Source organism: Hyperolius riggenbachi, chromosome 1 (assembly GCF_040937935.1).
Source record: "Hyperolius riggenbachi isolate aHypRig1 chromosome 1, aHypRig1.pri, whole genome shotgun sequence".
Lineage (NCBI taxonomy): Eukaryota > Metazoa > Chordata > Amphibia > Anura > Hyperoliidae > Hyperolius > Hyperolius riggenbachi.
In genome coordinates this window covers 250,976,333-251,002,152 of record NC_090646.1, presented here as the reverse complement: position 1 = coordinate 251,002,152, position 25,820 = coordinate 250,976,333, and the positions used below count along the sequence as shown (strand labels likewise).

Genomic DNA, 25,820 nt, shown 5'->3' with positions numbered 1-25,820 from the left:
TTTATATTTAGACACACAAAGGAAACTATAAAAAAAATGTTGGCCCTGTCTGGGAATCTTCTTTATATTAGTGCTATTAACATTAGAACCAATCAGTTATTTTTAAAGTATAATTATAATCAAGTTAATAAACAGGTTGTTTCTGCTGGTATGCATTGGTTTTCTTACAAACTGAACATAACTATGCTGTAAACTCATCACTGCAGGCCCCTTACATTACAAAAGAAGAATGTTCCAGGCCTGATTAACCACTTTGCAACCCTTGCTACGCTTATCTACTCCCCACAGAACTTCACCTGGGGCTCAGGAGAGTAGATAGGCGTACTTGTGGTTAACAGTGTGCTGTATGCCCAATAAGCTATCTGATTATGTATATAGGGTATCATTTTAACTGTGACAAGTGAGAGAATAGATTTTGTGTTGTTTAACAACTGAGGGCTAAATCATGTGATTTTTTTTTTACCGGAAAACTGAATAAAAAGCAATAAAACTTTTATTTTCATATACTCTGTACCCCCAAATAAATACTTGTAAAAAAAAAAAGTGACAGCATTGAAGAGAGAATACATAGTTACCCTAGGGACTTAGCTTTTAAAATATATATGCCATGAGAGTGTATTACTGTTAATCATGAAGATAAGGGCTTTTAATTACTGATAGAGTACAATGAGAAAACAAAAAACACAAACCAGAAACTAATATATTATCGCCATACATTGTACTAGAAACATTATTTAAATGTTGAGATAACCAGGACAAATTAGCAAATACAATGTGTGGGTTTTACCTATGGTAACATTGTTTATTTGAAAACTATAGTGGATGGAAATGGAGAAATAGTGTATTTTTTCTTTTTTTTTTCTCATTTTTCCCTTTAAAATGCACAGATAATAACATAATTACTAAAAGCAAATATAACCCTCACAAAGCATAATTTGTGGCAAAAAAAACAAGATATACATCATTTACATCTGATGAGTAGCAATAAAGTTATTGGTGAATGAATGGGAGGAGCGCTGAAATGTGAAAATTGCTCTCGTTTTTAAGCAAAAAAACCAGTGGTGCTGAAGTGGTTAATATCAGATGAACATGGATAAAATAGGAATTTATACTGATAATTATACTTCTTTATTAGATGCAGTGAATGTGGTTTACACATTTTTTTATTATTATTATTTTTATTTGTTTAATTTGCCCTGTGTTGTTGGAGGGATATTGCCCCCTGATCGATTGGGACAGAAAAGGAACACTTTAACATTGCAAATGAAGTCTTTGGTGCTAGACATTAGTGGTTATCATCCCTAATGAGGTTGTGTTAAAGTATGGAAATCAGCTGATTAGTATTCACCACTTTCTTACTCCACTGTAATTAACATTTTCAAAAGCAGAAGTCACACTTGTTACAGTGTACTTTAATATTGCACAAGAACATAAACCCACTATTCCCTAATGCAGTCGTATTAAACAAAACCTTTGAAATGTTTCATTTCTGAATTTTAACACATTTTTATGTTTTTAAAGATGACCTTTCTGGTTTCTTTTTTTCCACACTTTAATTTCATACTGTAAAATATTTTTCATTTCAAGTACTGTACATACACTTGGGCAGCATAGTGGCATAGTAGACGGCATTTTTACCAGCCTCTCAAGTTAGAATCCCAGCCAGGACACTGCATGCAGTTTGTATGTTCAGTTCTCTCTATTGTTTGAGTGGGTTTCCTCTGGAATCTCTGCTAATTTCTTAATATAGAAATGATTTAGAATCTGTTGGCCCACTGTAAAGGCTTACCTCTGATTTACACTGCTAGAAAACTAAATCACTTTTTTTGTATCTGACGGAAGCAGGATCATTACATGATCTCCCAATATGCTCTGGGAGAGAAGGATGCATGACATCATAGCCTAGGCAAAACATCATTGGGAAAATGGGCTGGATTTAACATGGGGTACTGTAGGCACCTGCCTACAGGCGCCTGATGATGAATAGGCAGCACAATCCCCTCCTTGAGTGCCTCCCTCCTTCCTTATGCAGAGTCCCTATTGGAGCATAAATGAGAGGTTACTCACAAAGCTCTCAGCGTTCTACTGACCAGATCTCCCTTTAATCAGGGGAACCTCTAGCTACCTAGAACCTCTAGCTACCTAACACCTGGGGGCACCCGTAGCTACTTAGCATTAGGTGGCCAAAGGTACACTCAATATTAAGGGACACCTGTGGCTACCTACACTGAGCAGAGGAAGTAAGGGAGAAGTGACAGTGGGGCCAGCCAGTACATTTACAGTTTGGTTTTTTTAGATGTGCAGAAGGTGAAGTGTACAGTGCCAGAACATCTGTGTCTATAGGCTCCTGTGATGTATATCTGGCCCTGGGTGACATAATGATGTAAAGCAATATATAGAATATGGATAATTAAGGTAAAATTAGATATCCTTAATGATTTCTTAAATTTTGCTGCATGTCATTACAGCTCCTCTTTAAACCCCAACTGTGGTATGGATTAAGTTGTGACTTCTTCTGAAGGACAGTTAGCAATATGAACTATTCAATCTATTCTCTGAAGCACTGCAGAAAAATAGAATCCCAACGCTATCGTAATGCATAATAATAATAATTACCATTTTATATGGCGTGCTTGTCAGCATGAAAATATGGAAGCTGCTACTGCTGTTTGTCTTTTCAAGATCTTAAGCTGTCATCTTTTCGTTTAAATTATTTATTTGAAAACAATGAAATCTCAGGAAAATCTTCTGTTCTCCAGATAATGTCTTTGGGTATACAGGACATCTCCATCATAACTGGAAATTTGTCATTTGCACAAGTGCATGGTTATGTGGGAAGCAACAGAGACAGCGTCAAGCCTAGTCTCATTATGGCTGCCTTTGAAGAAGCCCTAATCTGTAAACCTGCCTAGGTGCAGATGAGAGGACATTTTGCTGGACCCATTAGCCTCTTCAGTACCAGCCATCTCTGGCCTCTTAAGGACCAGAGACCACTGGCACCAAATCCTACCACATACCGACGAAACGCTGCACTGAATTGTTGCTACTGCCATTCATGCCTCACACCTGTCACCTCAGCCCACCCGCTCTGCCATCTCTATGATGGTAGAGCTCTGGGAGCCGGTCAGGAGCCATTTTCATTGGCTCTTGACCATGTGATCAATCTAAGCCATTGGGATATGCTCACATTGATGACAGGGTCAGGAGCTAATGAAATCGGTTTCTGGCTGCCTCACATAGCTTTGCCATCAGAGTGAGTGAGCTGCGGCGGGCAGAAAGCCATGCGATCGGCGGTAATGACGAGAGTGGTGACTGATGAGAGTGCGCAGCAACAGTGAGGTGAAATGTGGAAGGAATAAAAGCCTCCACACAGGGTGTAGATTTCAATCACCGCCGCCTGGAAGCGGATAAAGAGTACCTCCAGTCAAAATTAGCTTATTATAAATGTATGTGATTGAACAGGTGATTAACTCACCTGTTCATTGTGAAATGATCATTAATCTTTACACTGACCCTGCCCCCATTTTAAAAAAGCTGCTGTGGTGGTTTTTGCCCGAAGTCTGATAGGCTGCCACCAAGCTGGGGGAGGACCACGGAAACAGGTGGGAGTGGCTCCAGAGCTTTGGATTTCTTGGGCAAGTGACGAGGCAGAATTTAAGACGACATTTATAATAGCTAAGAGTAACCTGAATTTCACTGGAAGTATTCTTTAACATTGTTTGAGTAATTGGCCATTCTTCTTTTTTAACCAATTGAAATTAAAATCCAGTAGAATCTTCATACATGTTGCCTTCTTATGATTGTTCTACATTTGGTTTAATGTTGTTTTTCTCAATCTTTACTTTGAAACTGGCTTTTTTATATCTGTACAGGATAGGACAGTTTTGCTTTACACTGTTCTCGCTCATCCTTAAAAGAAACCTGAAGCAAAAACTTCTGAGATAATGATTTGTATGTGTATGTGTAGTACAGCTAAGAAATAGAACATAAGTAGCAAAGAAAAGAGTCTCGTATTGTTTTCTATTACAGAAAGAGTTAAACAAATTCCATTGTTATCTATGCAAAATATATTCTCTGAGCTATTCAACCCACTGGGTCAAATATAGTCCTGTTTTATGAAGCACTTAAACAGTGGGAGACTTAAACAGCCAAGAAACAGTGGGAGACAGCTTGAGATAAGGTTTTACTGCAGGAAAGTTTAAAGGGTAATTATTTCAGCTTTATTTTATAGCTTAAAGACAGAGTGTGGTTTTAAAATGCATACCTGTTGTTTGGCCGCCGGTGAGTTGGGAGCAGTGCGAACCGAATGACAGCTCTCCCTGCTGCCGCTATACTCCCAGGCGGTGTTAAATATTATTCCCCATCTGAGCGTAGCAACTCAAGGAAAATGTAATTGAGGGTCTGCCAGATGCCCAAATTACTCTTGACCGGGACGCGCATCATAGCACTAGTGCAGCTTTGGTGCTTGGCTCTGAGCACCAGGCGCCTGCTTCGCTTAAAACTGTAACTGTGATAGCATGAGGCAATGTTATAAAAAAAAAGATGCTATGTAATTGAAAATATGAGACTCTTTTCTTTGCTACTAATGTTCTATTCATTATCCGTACTACACATACAATTCAATATATCATATTTTTTTTTTTCGCTTAAGGTTTGCTTTAAATGGGAACAAAATCTAATTTCGAACATGTTTTGAATGATACAATGAATTTATTAAAAATAAACTGATTTCTCTTGCATATGTAATATAAAAATAACAGATAAATGACCACATTAGCCACAAATACATATAGTAATGGAGTGTAATTTCTCATGCTATTTCCATATAATAGCTTCTTGATGTTAATAGCATCATAAACTGTTCAGAATAAAATACAAAGACAGTGAAGGCTACATCTGTTGCTCATTGTCCGCTGTTGCCCCATCCACTATAGTTATTGCTCTGTGTATTTTGATATAACATTCAGTGTAATGCAAGTAAATGTTTCATTATCAGCGGGTATCATATTGTGGTCTTCTATGGGAGCTTTCTGGTGACAACAAATGTTCCTTGTCCATATGCATTAACTGCTTCTTGCTTTGGAACACTGTCCATTACAATGCTGTAACCCCATGTGAACCCTCTTGAGGTCCGATAATTTCCAGATCCATGTGTCTTGTCTTGCTGTATCTCGTAGTAAAATGCTATTTAAGCTCATCCTTTCAGAAACGACCCACTGTCTGACAATAATAATAACAGCATTTATGTAAATGATTTTCTGCAGGGGCCTTGGAACAAACTTCCAGCCAATTCTCTGCTTGACTCTCCATCACGTTGCATGATGAATTTATAGATCATAAACTAGCAACAATCTGTGCAACATTCTGCCAGGACTATCAGGGAAATCTTAGGCTGGAAGCAAAGAATATACACTTAGAGCCTTTTCCTTCTGTCCTTTGATCCGCCTACTTCTTTATGGAAATGATTTACTGGTCAGCAAGGGGCATGATAAAACCTTCTGATGTGTAGCAATACTTTCACAGCCTTTCATCGTCACTGTTTATCTGCTATGGTTGAAGCAATATTTATAAAAAAGTAGTCTGCATTTTCATTGTCGTGGGTACATACTTAATGTGGGTTGTACACAAAACAGTTTTGCATTTCAATCCAAGTAGGATCACTGTTATTCATTGGTCACATACATAGATGGGAAAACTGAACAAGGCCTAAAAATATATTATTAAAGCTAAATAATTAGTCTACCCCTCTTCAAACAAAGGTCACATTGACCTGCCTATGCGCAGCAATACATCAATGCAGTCTGATATGGGCAGCAATACATCAGTGCAATCTGATATGGGCAGCAATACATCATAGCAGTCTGATATGACTTTAAACCCCCAGACCTACCACAAGTTCCTGTACTGAGGGTTTGCAAAGGTGTGCATTCATATGCATTGCCGTTCAGCCTACCGGGACTATGAGGTGTCATTTGTCTCAATGTTTTTTAAAGCACTGGATGGTAAGAGGAAGGTCATCCCATGAAAATACAGACCTTTTTCAGGCATACATGTAAAAAGGGTGCCAGAGAAATTATTTACTACAGTGAAAATGACTAGTAATGACTTTAACCACCCCCATGCCTGACCTTAACCACTCCCCAACCTAACCTTAAACACCTCCCCACGCCTAACCTTAACGCCCCTTGTTTTTTTATTAGTGATAGGTAGGCAGAGGTATAAAGAGGGACACACTTGGCCTAGATGATATTCTATGAAATATTTGAAAATGTTATCCATATAGACATGAGGTCACTTATTAGGGATTCATAGGTGTTATAATCAGTGATCAGCATAATCAACTTGGAGTGCTATTCGAACCTGTAAAGCATCAGTATATGTTACCTTCTGTGCTGAAAAATTAGTGATGGCAAATTAGATGAAGCTGATGTAGTCAGTGACTTGATTTGTAGTGAAATATTTACAGGAAAAAAATCCCAGTTAAAACTGTTATTTAAGTCTAGATACAGTAGGAAAACAAGGATTTTAGTTTTGGAGGAGGTAAAGGGTGGTTAAAGAGGATGTGCCGTGAAAATAACATAATGAATAAAATCACTTATTTTTTTACAGTATTCATTTATAAATGATTTGGTCAGTGTTTGCCTATTGTAAAGTCTTTCCCCTCCCTGATCTACATTCTGACATTTATCACTGGTGGCCACATCTTTAGTCCTGCCAGGAGATTTTCCTAAAAGGAGATAACAGCTGTTTACAACTGCCAAAAAAGCAGTATTTCCCACAATGCAATGAGGTTCACAGACAGCAAACTATCAGGACCATCTTCATGACATCACACTGTGGGAGGGGCTTCACCACAATATCAGCTAGAACCTATTTAGCAAAGAGTGTGACGTCACATACACACCCAAGTATGTGCTGGCAACCACGTTGGGTGCGTATATGTGGACGGTGCACAGAACCAGTGGCATACACCGACAGATAAATGATACTTCATAGGGCATCTGGGGGCACATTTTACACTAGGGGGGGGACAGCACCGGGGGCTCTGCTGTGTTCATCACTCATCCGGATATTGCACACCCTTACAGCCACGTACCCAATCTAACATGTTGGCCGTACATCTTGCAGCATGTTGGATTGATACAGATGACCAATTTCGGCCTAAAATTGGTCACATCATCAATCAGGCATTCTTTTGGCAGCACTGATTTTCATCCAATACGATTATAATAATCCATTTGGATCGTCGATTGTCTGCCAAGTTGCCTGATGTATGGCCACCCTAACAGTCAGGCTAATCTTGTTAAATGATGTGATAGGCCAGTGAAAAACACTTGTAAACAGGTTTACTTTAAGCCTCCTTATTGTTCCTTTAATGTGTTGCACATCTTAAATGCCCTATGTGGAAATTTAGAACTTGATTTCATCTCTTAGCGTCTGTGAACCCAGGAACTATATTAACTTGTATTTGTCACTGGCAGCACACTAAGGCCCCGTTTACACTTAATCAGTTGGTATGCATTAGTACGCGTTGGTATGCGTTTTTTCCATAGCAGTGCATTGGGAAGAAGATTTCTGTTAAAACGCATTGGGCTTGATTTACTAAGAGGTGCTAACCCACTTAGCACGTCTAAAGTCTTAAGGCGCGCTAACCAGGGTGCTAAGTAGGTTAGCACCAGTTTTCTCAATCAGATCGCGCGCAAAGCTTTGCGCTCAAAGTTTTACGTGCGCAAAGTTCTATGCGCGCGCTAAGTCCCATAGGCTTTAATGGGCATTTCGCGCGGAGCGCCCTGCGCTCTGTGCAGTGCGCGCGCAAAACTTTGCGCGCAAAACTTTGCGCACGATCACTACTTCTCACATTTCAACTGAGTTTAGAGGTGCTAAGGGCCAGTGCTAAAGTTAGCACCGTTTTGTAAATCAAGCCCATTAAGTGTGAAAGGTGCCATAGGAAAACATGGACTTACTTTGAAAATCAGTTTTCTTTCCGTTTTAACTGAGAGCAACTGATTAAGTGTAAAAGGGCCCTAAGACCTGTGAATAAAATAAATGCATAAAGAAATACATTCCTACAAACATCAGTAGGTGATGCTAGTGTTTTGAATTGAGCTGCTGTGCAAAATGCTATGAGATTACTTTTAAATAAATAGTTTTTTTATTTTTTTATTTATTGATTTGATTTCTAAAATGACATGCAGTGAGAATTAAAATAATGTAGATGACTGTATGCCTGCGCTGAAGATTAAATATAACAAATACACTGTGTATTGACTTCTTATTAAAATATTTCCTCCTTTTCTTTTTCTAGAAACCTCTATCTACATTTGCCAAGAGAAAGCGATCATGAGGATAGTAAATGCCCACATGTCTGCCAAGTGCCCACCAGCCCATCTGTGGAATGGCCCTTTCCACAGGAAGACATCAGCGGCTTGGAGTCATTGCCTTACAGATTGATGATGCAAGACTGTACATCTGTAAAGACATTACTGCTCAAAATGAAGAGAATCCTGCAAGAGGTAATGACTTCATTATCTAGGAGATTTATAGCCCTCGCTGTCGGTGGGTTGGCTTATGGAATTATAGAAAAAAAAAAAATGGAAAAAATGGTGAGGTTGAAGAGAATTTAATATCCTGTATGTGGTGTTGAGAATTTAATATCACAGATGAGAACAAACACAGCGAACTGCTAAAGCAAGGGAAGCAGCTCTGAGGTGCACACCGAAGACTTTTAGCTAACTTTCTCTATAATTTTTTGATTGATTACACCGATAACGGAGTATTTGCATAACACCATAAGTTCTTTGGGTATTATTGGGAAATTATATTCCATTGCCACCAAAGCGCATTACTTATTCAGCAGCCTCGCCGTCTTTCCGAGTGAATAAAAAGATATGTCATAAAACCCTTGTACTTTATACCAGAATCATATGAAAAAAAAAAGAGGAAATGGGAAATAAAAAAGGAGCCTGTGCATACGGGTTCATCAGGATAGAAGGAACATCAAATAAACAAATAAACCAGAAAAACACACACATTACCATATAACTTCAATGCAGTGGCAATTACAGAGCACAAGTTTCTAAAGTTACGTTAGATTAATTTCAAAAAATAAATTCCGTACTGTGAATTTAATGGGACCCGTGATTAATATTGACAACTCGCAGGAAGCATCTTGTGGATCTTAGATGATATGGTTCAAAAGCTATAATGCAATATATCTTGTAATGTAATTATAGCTTTAGAGATCACTCTATATTTTGTATTTGCCAAGTAATGCTGTCGATTATTCATATTAGTATGAACATATTTCATAGTCTGCTCCTTCACTTAAAAAGTTTTATCATGAGTGCAGAACAAGAAAACAAGTTCCATTCAAATATTTTCAATGGTTATATAAAAAATGTTCTAGTGAAAATAGAATAAGGACCGTCGGTAATAAGGATAAGCGGGCGAATACGAAATTCAGTTTTACCTGAAACTGAGCATTTGTGCTAGCGGGCTGTGGCAACAGGGGTAAATTACCCTGGGTTGCCACATTCCCGGTCACAGAACTCCATGTTGCACTACATCCTTTCGATATTTCTTCCTTCACAGTTGGAAGCAGAAAGTATTAAGGCGGATGTAGAGGTGGCGTGGCACATACGAGCAGAGGTGGAAACAAGGGTAAGTTAACTCCCTTTGCTGAGGCCCATTTACACAAATGCTCAGTTCATTTGAAAATTAACATTTGCCTGCTCACCCTTAGTCAGGAACAGATTTATAATGAAACTCATGTTGGTTTCTAAGGTCACCTATATACACTGAAACAGAAAAAAAAAGTTTATTTTAAGTTTGTGAACACAAAAATTTTTTAATTTTGCATTAGCGGCCAGTAAAGAGTGAAATTCAGTTTTCCTCTTATTTCATGAAAACTTGTAAGGGTAATTTCGGGTTCTGGCATTCGGCTTCATTCGGCTCACGCTGCGCCCAGTTTACTGGTGGCGTATACATATACGTACACCTTTGAAGACACCTCTAGCACTGTTTAAACAATGAAGAAGTGTCATTTTAGACTCCAGCATGGCACCTTCTCAGTAATGATGGGCCATTATAAAATAGGGAATTGCCAGTTTGTTACTATTCTGCACGCTAAATTACAACTTTATTCTTCTGATTAATACCCTTGTAGCAAAAAGCAGAACCTCAAGAACAAGAGAATGAGCGAGGCCTGTGACTGTCACATGATGATCACTCTGACAATATGACAGCTTTTTAAACATTGGAAACTGTACAGTATGTGCCTGCCTATCTGCTCACACCCATTGTGAGTTTTGTATGAGGTGAGAGATGCCAACGCACACAGTATCCTATCACTTTACTAATATATATATATATATATATATATATATATATATATATATATATATATAGTACAGACCAAAAGTTTGGACACACCTTCTCATTCAAAAAATTTTCTTTATTTTCATGACTATGAACATTGTAGATTCACACTGAAGGCATCCAAACTATGAATTAACACATGTGGAAGTATAGTACATAACCAAAAAGTGTGAAGTAACTAAAAATATGACATATTCTAGGTTCAAAGTAGTCAACTTTTGCGTTGATTACAGCTTTGCACACTCTTGGCATTAATGAGCTTCAAGAGGTAGTCACCTGAAATGGTCTTCCAACAGTCTTGAAGGAGTTCCCAGAGATGCTTAGCACTTGTTGGCCCTTTTGCCGTCACTCTGCGGTCCAGCTCACCCCAAACCATCTTGATTGGGTTCAGGTCTGGTGACTGTGGAGGCCAGGTCATCTGGCACAGCACCCCATCACTCTCCTTCCTGGTCAAATAGCCCTTACACAGCCTGGAGGTCCATTTGGGGTCGTTGTCCTGTTGAAAAATAAATGATGGTCCAACTAAACGCAAACCGGAAGGAATAGCATGCCTCTGCAAGATGCTGTGGTAGCCATGCTGGTTCAGTATGCCTTCAATTTTAAATAAATTACGAACAGTGTCACCAGCAAAGCTCCCCCACACCATCACACCTCCTCCTCCATGCTTCACGGTGGGGACCAAGCATGTAGAGACCATCCGTTCCCCTTTTGTGCGTCGCACAAAGACACGGTGGTTGGAACCAAAAATCTTCAAATTTGGACTCATCAGACCAAAGCACAGATTTCCACTGGTCTAATGTCCATTCCTTGTGTTCTTTAGCCCAAACAAGTCTCTTCTGCTTGTTGCCTACCCTTAGCAGTGGTTTCCTAGCAGATATTCTACCATGAAGGCCTGATTCACACAGTCTCTTCTTAACAGTTGTTCTAGAGATGTGTCTGCTGCTAGAACTCTGTGTGGCATTGACCTGGTCTTTAATCTTAGCTGCTGTTAACCTGCGATTTCTGAAGCTGGTTACCCGGATGAACTTATTCTCCGCAGCAGAGGCGACTCTTGGACTTTCTTTCCTGGGGGGTCCGCATGTGAGCCAGTTTCTTTGTAGCGTTTGATGGTTTTTGTGACTCCACTTGGGGACACTTTCAAAGTTTTCTTAATTTTTCGGACTGGCTGACCTTCATTTCTTAAAGTAATGATGCGTCGTTTTTCTTTACTTAGCTGCTTTTTTTCTTGCCATAATACTAATTCTAACAGTCTATTCAGTAGGACTATCAGCTGTGTATCCACCTGACTTCTCCACAACGCAACTGATGGTCCCAACCCCATTTATAAGGCAAGAAATTCCACTGTGTGCAAAGCAGTAATCAAAGCAAAAGGTGGCTACTTTGAAGAACCTAGAATATGACATATTTTTAGTTGTTTCACACTTTTTAGTTATGTACTATACTTCCACATGTGTTAATTCATAGTTTGGATGCCTTCAGTGTGAATCTATAATGTTCATAGTCATGAAAATAAAGAAAACTCTTTGAATGAGAAGGTGTGTCCAAACTTTTAGTCTGTACTGCATATATATATATATATATATATATATATATATATATATATATATATATATGTTATATTAGTGAACTTTAACGCAGGATTGAGCTTCATCCCAATCAGTATCCTCTTTCTCCCACAATAAATCTTTACCTTTTCTCAAAAAGAACATCCGGGGGGGTCTGTATGGCTGATATTGTAGTGAAACCCCTCCCACAGTGTGATGTCATGACCATGGTCCTGTTTGGTGTCTGTGAATCTTGTTGCATTGTGGAAATTATCGACTGTCGCCTGCCAAGCAAGCAATATCTCCTTCTCCAGACGTCACATGGCAGGACTAAAGATGTTGTGACCAGTGATACATTTTAGAATGTAAATCAGGGAGAAGAAAGACCTTACAATGGGGAAACACTGGCTAAATACTTTATAAATGAATATTGTAAAAAATAAGCAATTTTATTCATTACATTATTTTCACTACAGTTCCTCTTTTATCTATAGTAGTAAAAAAAAAATCACTAATTAGCAAACCAAAGTGCATTAATCAGATAACACAGTAATACAGCACCTATTTACAACATCTTATTGAGCTTTGCAGAGCTGATTTACTGATTGCATGCATGGTTACTACTCATTTGTTGAGGTGAGATACCACTTCATCCTCTCGGGCGGTGATGTGGCCATGAAGTGCAGGAAACTATTGCACTCCATAACTCTAGTTCACACATCTCCTGGCACGCATCGCATGCATTGCATTGCGGAAGGCAAGAAACACAGGACATCACTGGTGGTGCCAGTATTGGCTTTCAGACATTATCCCCCTCCTTCCAGAACCTGTATGAGCCAAGACCAATTCTGGGTACAACCCCCCTTTGTACTTGGCAAAATAAATGATTCTGATTCTGAACTATGGTTCTGTGGCTCCACCTACAGTGCTTTAACCCGGGAGCTTTTAGTCATGTAATCTTTTAAATGTAATTTTTAAAACAGGGTTTTTAGCTTCAGGAGCCTCATTTCTATGTTTAAGTTTAAGTTCTAAGTTATTTTGGGATCTGTACCTGGAGATGGGCTTTGACCTACCAGGTACTGAAAAAATGTTATACAGATAAGATATGAAGACATAAAGAGAAAGGACTCATGAGAAATGCTAAGTGCATTAGGGCTGTAGTCACAAATAAGTGAAAAATGCAGTTGCTGCTAAAAAGTCATTATAGAGCTGCAGCCCTTATTAACAGGTAATTGCTTGATGCTATTATGACAGCTTTGATTAGTTTGTGAACTGGAGTGGTCTCGTCTTAGATACAATGCAGCATTAATATTTGATGACCGCCTGTCATCTAATGAATATAAGATTACCTGTAATAGCACAGAATGACATATAGCCGAATGTCTTGCCCTGGAGGATGAGACGTGTTACTTCACAAGTAGATAGCAGCGATCGGAAAAAAATGTAAAAAAAAAACGACAAAGCACATATTAAAGAAAAGGTCAATAACATTTTTATTGAATTGAAGAAAACTGCCTCAAAGGAATTCCACAATTCTAATTTCAAACAAAAAGTTACTGTGTTTCTTTAGGCAATCTTCCAAAATCAGATCAAGATGAAAATGTGCCTCTTATATACAACAGAAGAATTATACAGCGACATTACATTTTACATAAAAGCATCTGCGACGTTGTAATGGGCCCTTAGAGGCTCGGCAAGTAATTTCAAGAAGTAGCACCTTAGAAGTTTCAGTCAAGATGGATCATTTTCACTTATGTTATACAGTATTTTTTGCCTAGATTATTTGTGTAGAAAGTGTGAATGCAAATGTTGATTAGTGAGTTGATAGCATAGCAATCGCAAATGCAGCAATATAATGGATGACTTACTATATTACTTCTCCTAAGCTACTTACCTAAACTGTTCCTTTGTTTTGCCTATTCTTACACTTGTAAGTCTGTTCTGGATTTTAACAACAAACTGCTGTAGCAAAAAAAGTATAGTTTTCCTGTGATATGTGTAAGTGGACAGGGTAGTACTGCAGATAACTAGTTGAGTATGAGCTGCAGTATTTGGAACTTTGGGAAAACGGCGACCACAAGAGGAAGATATGATTAAAAAAAGAAGTATAATGGTGGAAGGTGGGGTTGGCACTATCACAAGAAGCCGTACAGTACGATGAGGCCACTGTAATATTGGGAACTATAATGTGAAATATAATGGGGAGCAGTACAATAATGATGTTTTTGTACAGCAGAAGGGACTGGCAGCACTTCCAAATAGATGCTGCAGCTGATTTGACTAACTAAACAAGTGGGCAGAGCTTGATTAACGGGCAGATTACACACATTGCATTCAAAAACAGGTACAGTAAAAAAGAGTGTTAGCTTCAGCATAAATTGTGCACAAGTTATCCCTACCAGACTCTCCCACGAGGGTGACGTGTCCCCATGGGAGAGACCTAACCACTAGTCTAATAGTGAGTGATTAGGTCTCTCCCATGGGGGCACGTCACCGTCATAGGAGAATCTTGCAATAAAAAAGCCCACCTGTCCACTGTGTCTATTTTATTGTCATGCATCTAGAGTCTTGTTGCTTTTAGTTTGAACCTCCACACTTTTTAAAGATAGAACCTCTTATTTAGATAGAATGATTTGGGATTAGTAACATTTTACTTGCACATTTTGAATATGATTTTTTTCCTACTGTTGCAACACAAACATTAGTGAGATAAATTTGATAATTACTAGTTGCTTTTTTGTTCAACTCGGGGGGAGTTGAACAATCCTTGCTGATGCAAATCATTCTCACACCATCACTATACTGCATACAATTCAATTTGGCGCTGTGAACGTTGAAGCATCTGGTATTCCAAATCACCAGCACACTATTAATAGTGGAGCTGTAGCTGAGTGCTAAAGCTGAACCTCAAATCCACATTCTCCCACTATTCTTCACCCCGATAATTCTACAAGAGGGTTTAAAATCATTGTCTTACTGCATGACCCAGTTGCTCTTGAGCTTTAGCACCACAGATGTGAAAATTGGATTCTTTGAGATTTCCTGGAGTGTTACATGTCTTGTTGGTGGGATGTTGTCCACTACTTTTGTGGAGAGTAAAATAGTATTACATTGCATAGATTTGTACAGATCCTTGCCTGACAGTAGATTGGTGGAGCCTCAACTTTGTAGAAAGATGTTTTAAAGGAAATCTTAATCGATGAAGAGAAGTTCAGTTTAACTTACCTGGAGCTTCTTCCAGCAATTCCCCTGTATTCCTTCAGGTATCTTGCTGTCCTCCTGGACCACTCAGCTGTGCTGCTGTAAACCCAAGCACTGTACTAGTCATGCACAGCTTCTTGACTGCACACACATGGCCAGGAGCATTTTGTGCATGCCCAGCTCGCAAACCTTGCAACTGCGCATGACCAGAATGCTACTGGCCATGGTAGCATGATGAAGGAGGCACATGCGCAGTAGGCCATGACTGGGCCAGTCACAGACCTTACCGGGGCTGACCGCTACACATTGGAGTGGAGTGTTAGGAGAGACAGGGACCAGAATAACTACAGGGGGCTGGAAGAAGCCCCAGGTAAGTTAAACTGCACTTCTCTTCATTATTTATGATTTCCTTTAAGCCTGGTTAAAATCCATAACTGTTTGTCAGAGATTGTTAGAAATCACCTTTGTTCAAGGCATGACACAAGGTATACCAACATTGAATGTGAAGATTAGGCTTGGACATCTATTTATTAAAACAAGTCCCCCCCTCCCCCCCATACTCTTGATATCTGTCCCTTGATGAAAACATGACGAGGGCAATTCGCTCCTCGAGTTTCCCCATCAAATGAAACAATAGTTCCAAAAGCAAAACTATTATTGCATTATTGCCACATACAAATTTGTAAGCTAGAATTTTTACCTCTTTATATAAATTAACAGATACGATGTTTTAAACTCCTTTTTTAACTGTGTTCTCATTATCTAGTTCTATGATTTGCATGACGAAAACTGACAAGTTTACTAGCATACGGAAATAATGAAAATTCTATTACCTCTACATATTTTAATAATCTGTATCTAGATGCCTAGAGTTTATCTATAAATAATCAGTTCCCTAATCTCATTGTATTTAGATGTAATTCAAACTAAAATGGAAACAGTGGCTGAGTGGCTAGTTCTCTTGTCTTACGGCTCTAGGGTCCCAGGTTTGAATCTCTCTGTTGTTTCCTCCCACAATCCACAATCACAGTGGTAGATTAATTGGATTTTCCTAAAACTGTCCCCAGATTATGAAAGGGAACATTAGAGTATGGCCATGCTCAGGGCCGGATTTGTACTTTTTGCCGCCCAAGGCCTGCTGTGACTGGCTGCCCCTGACACCCCCCCCCCCCTTCCTTCAGATCAACCAAGCCCTGATCACCCCAATCTGGATGTTCATAATGAACTTCCAGCACAACAGCACTATTTAAATCAGTTAGTGAAATGTTTTATAATAATTTCATGAAAGTGTGCGCCACTTCAAAATGGTGCTGCTGAGGCATCCGATTAGTTTATAAGAGTGTACACAAAATTTAGTTGGATATGGGGGGCAGTCTGCAACGGATCTGTTGCGATAAACACAATGAAAAATCTAACTTGCATGATAAACCTGGACAGTGGATGCGTTTTCTACAGAAGTCTGTGGTGGAAACGTATCTGCTCCAGACTCCCACTGAACCACAGTGCACTATCTGAGTGGACATTACACTGTCCGCTTCAGTTAGCAGTTAGTGATCAGGTCTGAAGTGAATCTTGTACGGCCAATTGTTTTATGCACAGCTCTCTCCCACCCACCGCTTGGACGTAATGTACAGATCCCAGCCCAGCGATGTCATCCAAGGACCCAATCCCTGACAGTCAATATCCATTACAATGTAATGGGGCGTCATGAGACCTTGTGCAGGAAAAGTTAAAAAAGTATACTTAAAGAGACTCCGTAACAAAAATTGCATCCTGTTTTTTATCATCCTACAAGTTCCAAAAGCTATTCTAATGTGTTCTGGCTTACTGCAGCACGTTCTACTATCACCATCTCTGTAATAAATCAACTTATCTCTCTCTTGTCAGACTTGTCAGGCCTGTGTCTGGAAGGCTGCCAAGTTCTTCAGTGTTGTGGTTCTGCTATGAACTCCCTCATCCAGGCCCCTCTCTGCACACTGCCTGTGTGATATTTAGATTAGTGCAGCTTCTCTCTGTTCTATTATCTTTTACAAGCTGGATAAATCCTCCTCTGAGCTGGCTGGGCTTTCACATAATGAGGAATTACATACAGGCACAGCTGTCTGCACTCTGCAGGAAGAAATAGCCTGACACTTCAGTGGAAGATAGCTGCAGGGGGAAAGAAACACACAAATGATCTCTTGAGATTCAAAAGGAAGGCTGTATACAGCCTGCTTGTGTATGGATGTATTTTCTATGTGTGGACATACTGTACATCAATCTACTTCCTGTTTTGGTGGCCATTTTGTTTGGTTATAAACAAACTTTTTAAAACTGTTTTTAACCACTTTTAATGCGGCGAGGAGCGGCGAAATTGTGACAGAGGGTAATAGGAGATGTCCCCTAACGCACTGGTATGTTTACTTTTGTGCGATTTTAACAATACAGATTCTCTTTAAGGTAGCCATACATCTAGAGATGATGGGCAGATTCGACCAAAAGACAAATCTCTCTCTAATCGAATCTGAAAAGAGAGAGATCTGTCAGCTGCCCATACACCGCAGGCCAATTCCCGATCAATGTCAGCATGAAATCTTTCGGGAATCAGCCTTGTGACGCTGCAGCCTACCACCGCGCCACCTGACGATATCCTCCTAATGATGTCCCAAATGTCCCCCGTGCCCAGTGCAAGATATACATTACCTTTCCACCGCCTCCGATAGTCTCTGCAGGCTCCAGGCGCACTCTGCTCATCATACACGCATGCAAAGTGGTTACCTAGTAAAATGGCCATGTGTATGACATCTGATGTCATGCGCGCGCCCCTTACTAGGAAACCACATGGGGCGCGCGTGTATGGTGAGTGGAGTGTGCCCGGAGCTTGAGGAGACTATCAATGGTGGCGGTGGAAAGGTAATGTATTACATGCACGGGGCACCAGGGGGAACATTTATCATTGGGGCATAGCACCGGGGGTATTGTTGCGCTCTTGCAGCATGCGCGAACCATTATGAGACCAATTTCGGGTCCGAAATTAGTCGCTTTGTCAGTCGGGCATGCACTTGGCGGCATCAATTTTTATCTGATTCGATTATAATGGAATCGGATGGTCTATCGCCCACCAAGTCGCCTGATATATGGTCACCTTTAGAGATTTGGAGAGAAGGACACTTAGCTGTAAGTTTAATGGCAAGTCTGGAAACCCCACACACTCTAACACAAAATATAGAGCAGTAAGCCAGATGTGTAATAAGGGATCTGTAACTGCAGAATTCTTACCAGGAACTGGCTAGGAGATGATTTGCTTCATTGCTTGCTTCTCCAGCACAGTGAGGGATTTGAGAGTCTGAGACGCAAGTTTATGATGCTTATCTCTCCCCTCTGATCTTTCCCCTCAAGTCCATGAAAGGCTCGTCTTCACCTCTCCCCCTCCCAGCTCAAACTCGTCTCCCTCCAACTTCTCGCTTGCTCTGAATACTTTCCTGGCTGGCCTGTTCTCATAGCAGCGCTGTATCTATGCTGTCTGCTGCTTCTCATGCAGACCCATCCGCTCTGTTTTCACTTCACTGCACAAGTAAAACTTCCGTGCACACTGCACACAGGAGCAGCCATGTGGACCTCCTTCAGCTGCATGACGTAATTGGGCTATTGTCCGTTACTGATCCCCGCACTTCTCCTGGTCTGTAGCCGCCCACTGCACACAGACACACAGCACAGCAGGCAGGGGCAGAGCGAGGTGGCTGCAGATCAGAGCATATGATTCATTGTGCTGTGTGACTGTAGATGGAGCAGCCTGGGGCGACTTGTGCTGCTGCTTAGGAAACTCTCCGGCCACACCCGCCCCTTGCTTGGCTCCGCCCTAGTCACGTGCCTCGGAGGCCTTCCCACAAATCCGGCCCTGGCCATGCTAGGGGAATTAGACTGTGACCTCCCCTCCTCTGAGGGATAGTTAGGGAACTGTTTATTGTACTCTATGCAGTGCTACATAAATTATCAGTGTCGTATTCATGATTAAGAATATTACAATGTATGTTATTTACCTGGCAAATAAGTTACAAATGAAGCCAAAACTATTTTCCCTGCCATATTTCTTCCTTGTTTGCAACACTGCTGACAGTCTATTAGCCCAGATATGTTTTATGATAACCAAACTGTTGTTCTAGCACATTGTGTAGGTTGAGACTGTAAGGTCTCCAAACAGAAGTGTAAATGGTTCTGTAACAGCATAGTGTGAAATGGCTTATCATGTATCTCAGCTGCGAGCAGCATATAGCTGACTACCATAATAATAAAATATTGGGCATTTATTTATTTTCCGGATGACTTGGTCCCGTTTTAGTAAAAGCTGAAAATAGAGGACGTTACCTGTGACTTTTGACATACCGTTATTTTTTTTTATGCATTTAAAAGAACATTCCAGACAAAGGACAAAATAATATATTTGCAAAGTAAACTGCTATTTCCATTTGTCTGCTTTTTATGTTTGGGTGTAGCCACTGGCCAAAAAATATTTTATCGATAAAACATTCAATAAATCTATAACACCTTAGTGAATTCAAAATTAGATTTTACCCATGAGGTAAATTATCAAATATTTGATAAAGTGTTTGATAAAGCTTAGTGAATTGAGGCCAATTGTTTCAGACAGCAGGCTTGCCATTGCCTATGGTGTCATTTAATCTTCAATTGAACTTGCAATAAAAACGATTAGTTCTTTTGATGACCACTTCCCAGTACATTTGATAACACAAGGTACTTATGTGCAAATGCATAGCGATCATGGGCGTCCGCACATAGAGCCAGGGGGGTGCCGCTGCCTCCCCCTGGCCGCCCACTGCCCCAACTGGCTGCTGCTCACCCCCCCTGTAGCTGCCGCTCACCCCCTCCTGGCCGCCGCGTCAGACCTTGATCAGGTGGCGACCAATAGTGTGGGCGCTAGGACCTAGCACACCGCACTGATATGCGGAAGTGACATTACTTCCGCATATAGAGCGGGTGCGTCCGGTGCCCGCACTTACTGGTCGGGTCGCCGCTGATTGAGGTCTGAAGTTGCTGCAAGGTGAGGGGGAAGAGCGGCGGCTAGAGAGAGGGGGCACCTGTCACTCACTGCCTACATGGGGGTCCATCACTTGCTGCCTAAAGGGGTCCCTGTCACTCACTGCCTAAAGGGGCTCCCTGTCACTCACTGCCTAAAGGGGCTCCCTGTCACTCGCTACTTAAAGGGGCTCCCTGTCACTCGATGCCTTAAGGGGCTCCCTGTCACTCGCTGCCTAAAGGGGCTCCCTGTCACTCGCTGCCTAAAGGGGCTCCCTGTCACTCACTGCCTAAAGGGGCTCCCTGTCACTCACTGCCTATAGGGGCTCCCTGTCACTCACTGCTGAATGTGTCTTGTTGGGAGCCTGATAATTTGTTGGGGGCCTCATGATTGCTAAATTTGTCTTGTTGGGGGCCTCTGGAAAAAGCTGAATCATCATCCTATGAGACAATAGCATTAAACCTACTTTTTAGCTTTTTAAAACGGAAAATAAAACTGGGAGGTTCTAAAAAAAGAATACATTTTTCAGGCGTAGGATGAATGAAATTGTTTATCTTCACAGTTTATTTTCAACTTGGATTTTCCATAATGTTTATGAATGAGTTAAAACGTTTGTATGAAGTTTAAATTGCTGTTGCCACTTACGATAGATAAAGTGACTTTTGGGTTGCAGTTTGGGCACTCGGCCTCCAAAAGTTTCACCACCACTGTCCTAATCTAATGTCCCACATTGCTAAGTTAATGAAAATTTGTCACCACCCATGGCCACACCCACATTCTGGTCCATGGCCGCACCCATTTTTACGCGCGCCGCACAACATAACCCTAAGGTTTTTCGGCACGCACATATTCTCAAAAATTTGCACCACTTCTTCCCTGCCTTTTTGCCCCCCCCCCCTGGAATTTTTTTTGCGGACTCCCATGATAGCGATATCAACTTTTTAACCTGAAGAAGCTGCAACTGACAAAATGTGAAATTTGTAAAAGTCTGCCTACCACTTTCTAGGAATTATTTTTTTCATTCTTGAGAAGTAAGCCAATCCTTACTTTATTTTAACCATCTAAATATTTTATTTTTCTGTGTATTTCTTGTTCTTTTTTGATACCACAAGGCAATCACTGTGTCAGAAACTCTCACATGTCCCTTCCCAAATGCAGTTATCTGGTTGCTTGGGAGGGATATTCTGAAGAGATGCAGGAAGGTACTAGATATGTGTGAAAATACAGAAACTGTAGAAGTCATTGGGAGAAGAGGTGAGAATAATTTGCTTACGCAAGGCCTGCCTCTGAGGCATGCAATTTCAGGACAGCATGAAAACATAAACTAGTAATGGTGACGAATGAACTTCTATTAAAGAGGGGCTTTGTAAGAAGTAAGAATCAAAAAGAAATGTTTAAGAGGGCTTATGTACTGTTTGGTTCATTGCCTCATTGTCAGAAACCAGATGTATCTGTCAACAATCACTCCTTTAGTCAACTCCAATCCTTTGTGACCATATATACTTTGCATGCCAGATGTATCTGTCAACTCTCACTGTTCCTTTTAGCTGTTGCATAGGCATGTTCATAGCTTCACATATGCTCTCTATGCATCTTAGGCTCTGCCATCATTTTCTTCTTTTGCCATCAGTTCTTCCAAACAACAAGGTATTCTCAAAGAATCTGGTCTTCTCATTATGTGACCAAAGTATTTGAGTTTTAATAGTAGTATCAACCCTTCTAGTGAACACTCTGGCCATATTTCTTTAAGTACTAATAGACCTAAGTCCATTAACATAACTGGCTCTAGGCCTCCCTCACAAGCAACCTCCCCTCCGGCCCCTGTGACCATGCGCGCACACGCATGCCCCCCTAGCCCAGCCGCCCACATGCCGAGCATGCGCAATGTGGCAAAAGCACAGACACAGGGACACAGGATTATTAGGTAGGATTGACTAGTTAGATCCTCTAGCAGTCCAAGGAACAACTCGGTAGCTTTCTCCACATCCACAATTCAAAAGCATGAATTTTCTATGCATGACCTTATTTATAGTCCAACTTTCGCAGCCATATGCTACTACTGGGAAGACCAAAAGCTTTAAAGTGACATCTCTATCCAGTAGTTTATTGTCCAAATATGCCATAGTTTTCCTCCCAAGCAACAAGCATCTCTTAATTTTGTGGTTTGTCCCATGTGGGAAATTTGGGCAGCACTGTGGCGTAGTGGATAGCACTCCCACCTTGTAGCGCTGGGTTCGTATTAACTGCTTGGAGTTTGTATGTTGTCTGCATGGGTTTCCTCCAAGCATTCTGGTTTCCTCCCACATCCCAAAAACATGCACATATGTTATTGATTTCCCTCTAAATTGGCCCTAGATTATGATGGACAAATGACTACAGTAGGGATTAGATCGTGAGCACCTCTGAGGGACAAACTATAATTGTAAAGTGCTGTGGAAGGTGTTGGTGCTGTATAAATACTAAATAATAATAATTGCATGTAATATGTCACAAGTGCATCTACGTGATGTAATCATGTGTTCCAACATGAACTGGAATACATGAGAAATATGTATGCAGACAAGCAAAGGCAAAGACAGCTGCAGTGAAACCATAAGGAGCTGCCAGAGATACTTGGCTAAACAATTATCTTCTTACTTATCTAATAGGAAGGTGAGCATCCGAGGCAGCTGTCACTGCAAGCATACCAGCTTTGTAATGGGTTAGAGGGTCAGGCATCCTAGTAATTATTAGTTCAGGTTTCCTTCAAGCAAGTCTGCACATTTAACTGTTACCATTTTGACAGAGACTTCTCTGCTACAGCACAGATATTTCACATATTAATTGCAGGCACTATTACAGTTTGGAATACCTAACAGCACTAATTTATCACAGCTTAACAAAGTGTAAAGTTTTTACTGCTGAATGTTATGCCAAATAGAACTCCATGAAGTCACCTCTGCACCTTCGAATAAGTGCAATCTGTGTGCTGTTGTTTCTGTAGCTTAAAGCTTAATTCTAGATAAAAACAATACGTTTTACTTATAAATGTCATCTGCACATTTAACCTCCTTGCCGGTCTAAAAAATCCGGCAAGGAGGCAACGCCGCACTTTTTTTTTTAATTTAATCATGTAGCGAGTCCAGGGCTCGCTACATGATAGCCGCTGAGCGACGGCATCCCCCCACCCACTCCGATCGCCTTCGGCGATCAAAGTATGCAGGAAATCCCGTTGAGAACGGGATTTCCTGCAGGGCTTCCCCGGTCGACATGGCGACGGGGCGGGATGACGTCACCGACGTCATGGACGTCGGGACGTCACAGGGAATCCCGAACCGCCCCTCAGCGCTGCCTGGCACTGATTGGCCAGGCTGCGCAGGGGTCTGGGGCGCGGGCGGCTCGGCGCGGCGGGTAGCGGCGAATCGTCGGCGAGCGGCGGCGATCGCGTACTACACGCAGCTAGCAAAGTGCTAGCTGCGTGTAGGAAAAAAAAATTATGCAAATCGGCCCAGCGGGGCCTGAGAAATCCTCCTGCGCAGGTTACCCCGAGCTGAGCTCGGGATAACCGGCAAGGAGGTTAAAAAAAAAAAACACAAAGAAAAAAAGCATGTAAGCCCAGGACGTGAGTGGTTGTGCATAGCAGAGTGCCTGGTGTAGTGTTGGAACAACTTATTGGCATTGTTTCTATCAGTTGGGATAGTGATTTTTTTTTTATTTTTTTATTCAACGCTTATAAATAGCTTTGCAGAGTAATGGTGCTAAACAGAGTGGGATTATGTTACAGCATTAATCCCTGCACAGCTGTGTTGTATCATGATAGCCTTACATTCACAGAATTTCTTTGTTAGTGCATACAAGTTTGAGAATGAAAAGCCCTGGCTGGGGACATTTTTTCTTAGTCCCTGTTCTAATGGGCACTTATTATGGGACTGATAGCCTGCATTGGGTACATAGACGTAAGATCCAGTCTGAACATGTATTCGGTGCTTTATGGTTGTACTTAACCACTTGAAGACCCAGCCTTTACCCCCCCCCCCCCTTAAGGACCAGCGTGTTATTTTATGATCTGTGCTGGGTGGGCTCTGCAGCCCCCAGCACAGATCAGGTTGCAGGCAGAGCGATCAGATCGCCCCCCTTTTTTTCCCCCTATGGGGATGATGTGCAGGGGGGTCTGATCGCTCCTGCCTGCCTGGGTGTTGCGGGGGGAGGGGCACCTCAAAGCCCCCCTCCGTGGCGAAATTCCCCCCTCCCTCTCCTCCCTCTCACCCCTAGTGATCGGGGCTGCACAGGACGCTATCCGTCCTGTGCAGCCTGTGACAGGCTGTCCTCTATCACATGGCGGCGATCCCCGGCCGCTGATTGGCTGGGGATCGCCGATCTGCCTTACGTCGCTGCTGTAGCAGCAGCGCCATTCAATGTAAACAAAGGAGACAAATGTCTCCTGCGTTTACATTTAGTCTGCGAGCCGCGATCAGCGGCTCGAAGGCTATTCACGGAGACCCGCTCCGTGATCTAACAGGAAACAGCCTTTCCTGATTAATTAGGGAGGCACCTGGTGACGCAGATGTGCGTCGCTGGTCCTCCAGCTACATCTTTGCCGCCGCACAGTATGAGTGTGCGGTCGGCAAGTGGTTAAAGTAAACCAGAGACGGCAAAAGTAAAAGATTTGATACTTACCTAGGGCTTCCTCCAGCCCCCCTTTATGAGTCCCTCGCCATCCTCTCAAGTGCCTCCATTCTTTTACTAGTACTCCTGGTTTCTGGCTCAGCCGCGCCAGTTGGGCTCTTCTGTGCATGTGCGAAAGGGCTGCGCATGCACAGAGGAGACTGACTGGCGCGACTGAGCCAGATTACCGGGACCGCTAGCATAAGAACAGCGGCACTTGGGAGGATTGCGAGGGACTCAGCAGTGCTTATGGGGCTGGAGGAAGCCCCAGGTAAATATCACATTTTTTACTTTTGCCGTCTCTGGTACACTCTAAAGTGACTCTAAATGCAGAACTTAATTTCTGCTCTAAAAGATTAGGCACAGCATGATAACCTTTAGGGGGGGAAAAAATCTTCATTACAATTTATGGAAATCCTAGAAAAAACCTTGAAGTTTCAACTAGATTAACTTTCAGGTCTTTTTCTGCACAGGCAGCACTGCTCATTCATGGATACTGATAAGGCTAATTATTTAATAGTGTAATGGAAGTAAACAAACATATACATAGCTTAGTGCAGTGAATTTCTACAGCATTTATATGTGGATTGAAAACTTTTCATTGTGTGCTGTGCAAGAGGTTGGGTCTGCTTTAAACATACAGCTCTGGGTGATTTCTGTGACTACTTTTGCTACTTCCCCAGCGTTTATTTGCAGTAAACCCTCACTCTGACCACACTATCATACATTATAGTGGTCGAAGAATTACTTATTAATAATGTATGTGGTGCCAGAAACATACACTACTGTGCTAAAAATTATTTGTTCAACTTAAAGCAGACACAAATTCAGAAAACAAACAAAAAAACAAACAGATTTTCACCACCTTTGACTGCCATTAACAAGATGACTGAACACTTTTACCGACAGCCATTACCAAGATTGATCTCATCAGAGGATTAAAACAGTATAAGGCCTGGGACCCACTGGAAATCGCAAAAAGCTATTGCAATCGCTAGCCCTTTGTGTAAGTGTTTTTCAGGCGATTGGAGCTGTGTTTT

General features: G+C 41.4%; 1 protein-coding gene across 7 annotated transcripts in view; it reads left to right on the top strand.

Annotated features, from left to right (window-relative positions):
- The window catches only part of CCSER1 (coiled-coil serine rich protein 1), a 1,139,724-nt gene that overhangs the window by 665,006 nt on the left and 448,898 nt on the right, over positions 1-25,820 (top strand). For all 7 annotated transcript variants that reach the window (XM_068232582.1, XM_068232600.1, XM_068232592.1 and 4 more), the window contains one exon: positions 8,306-8,513. In XM_068232582.1, the coding sequence (XP_068088683.1) occupies positions 8,306-8,513 (208 nt within the window). The remainder of the gene's footprint in view (positions 1-8,305; positions 8,514-25,820) is intronic.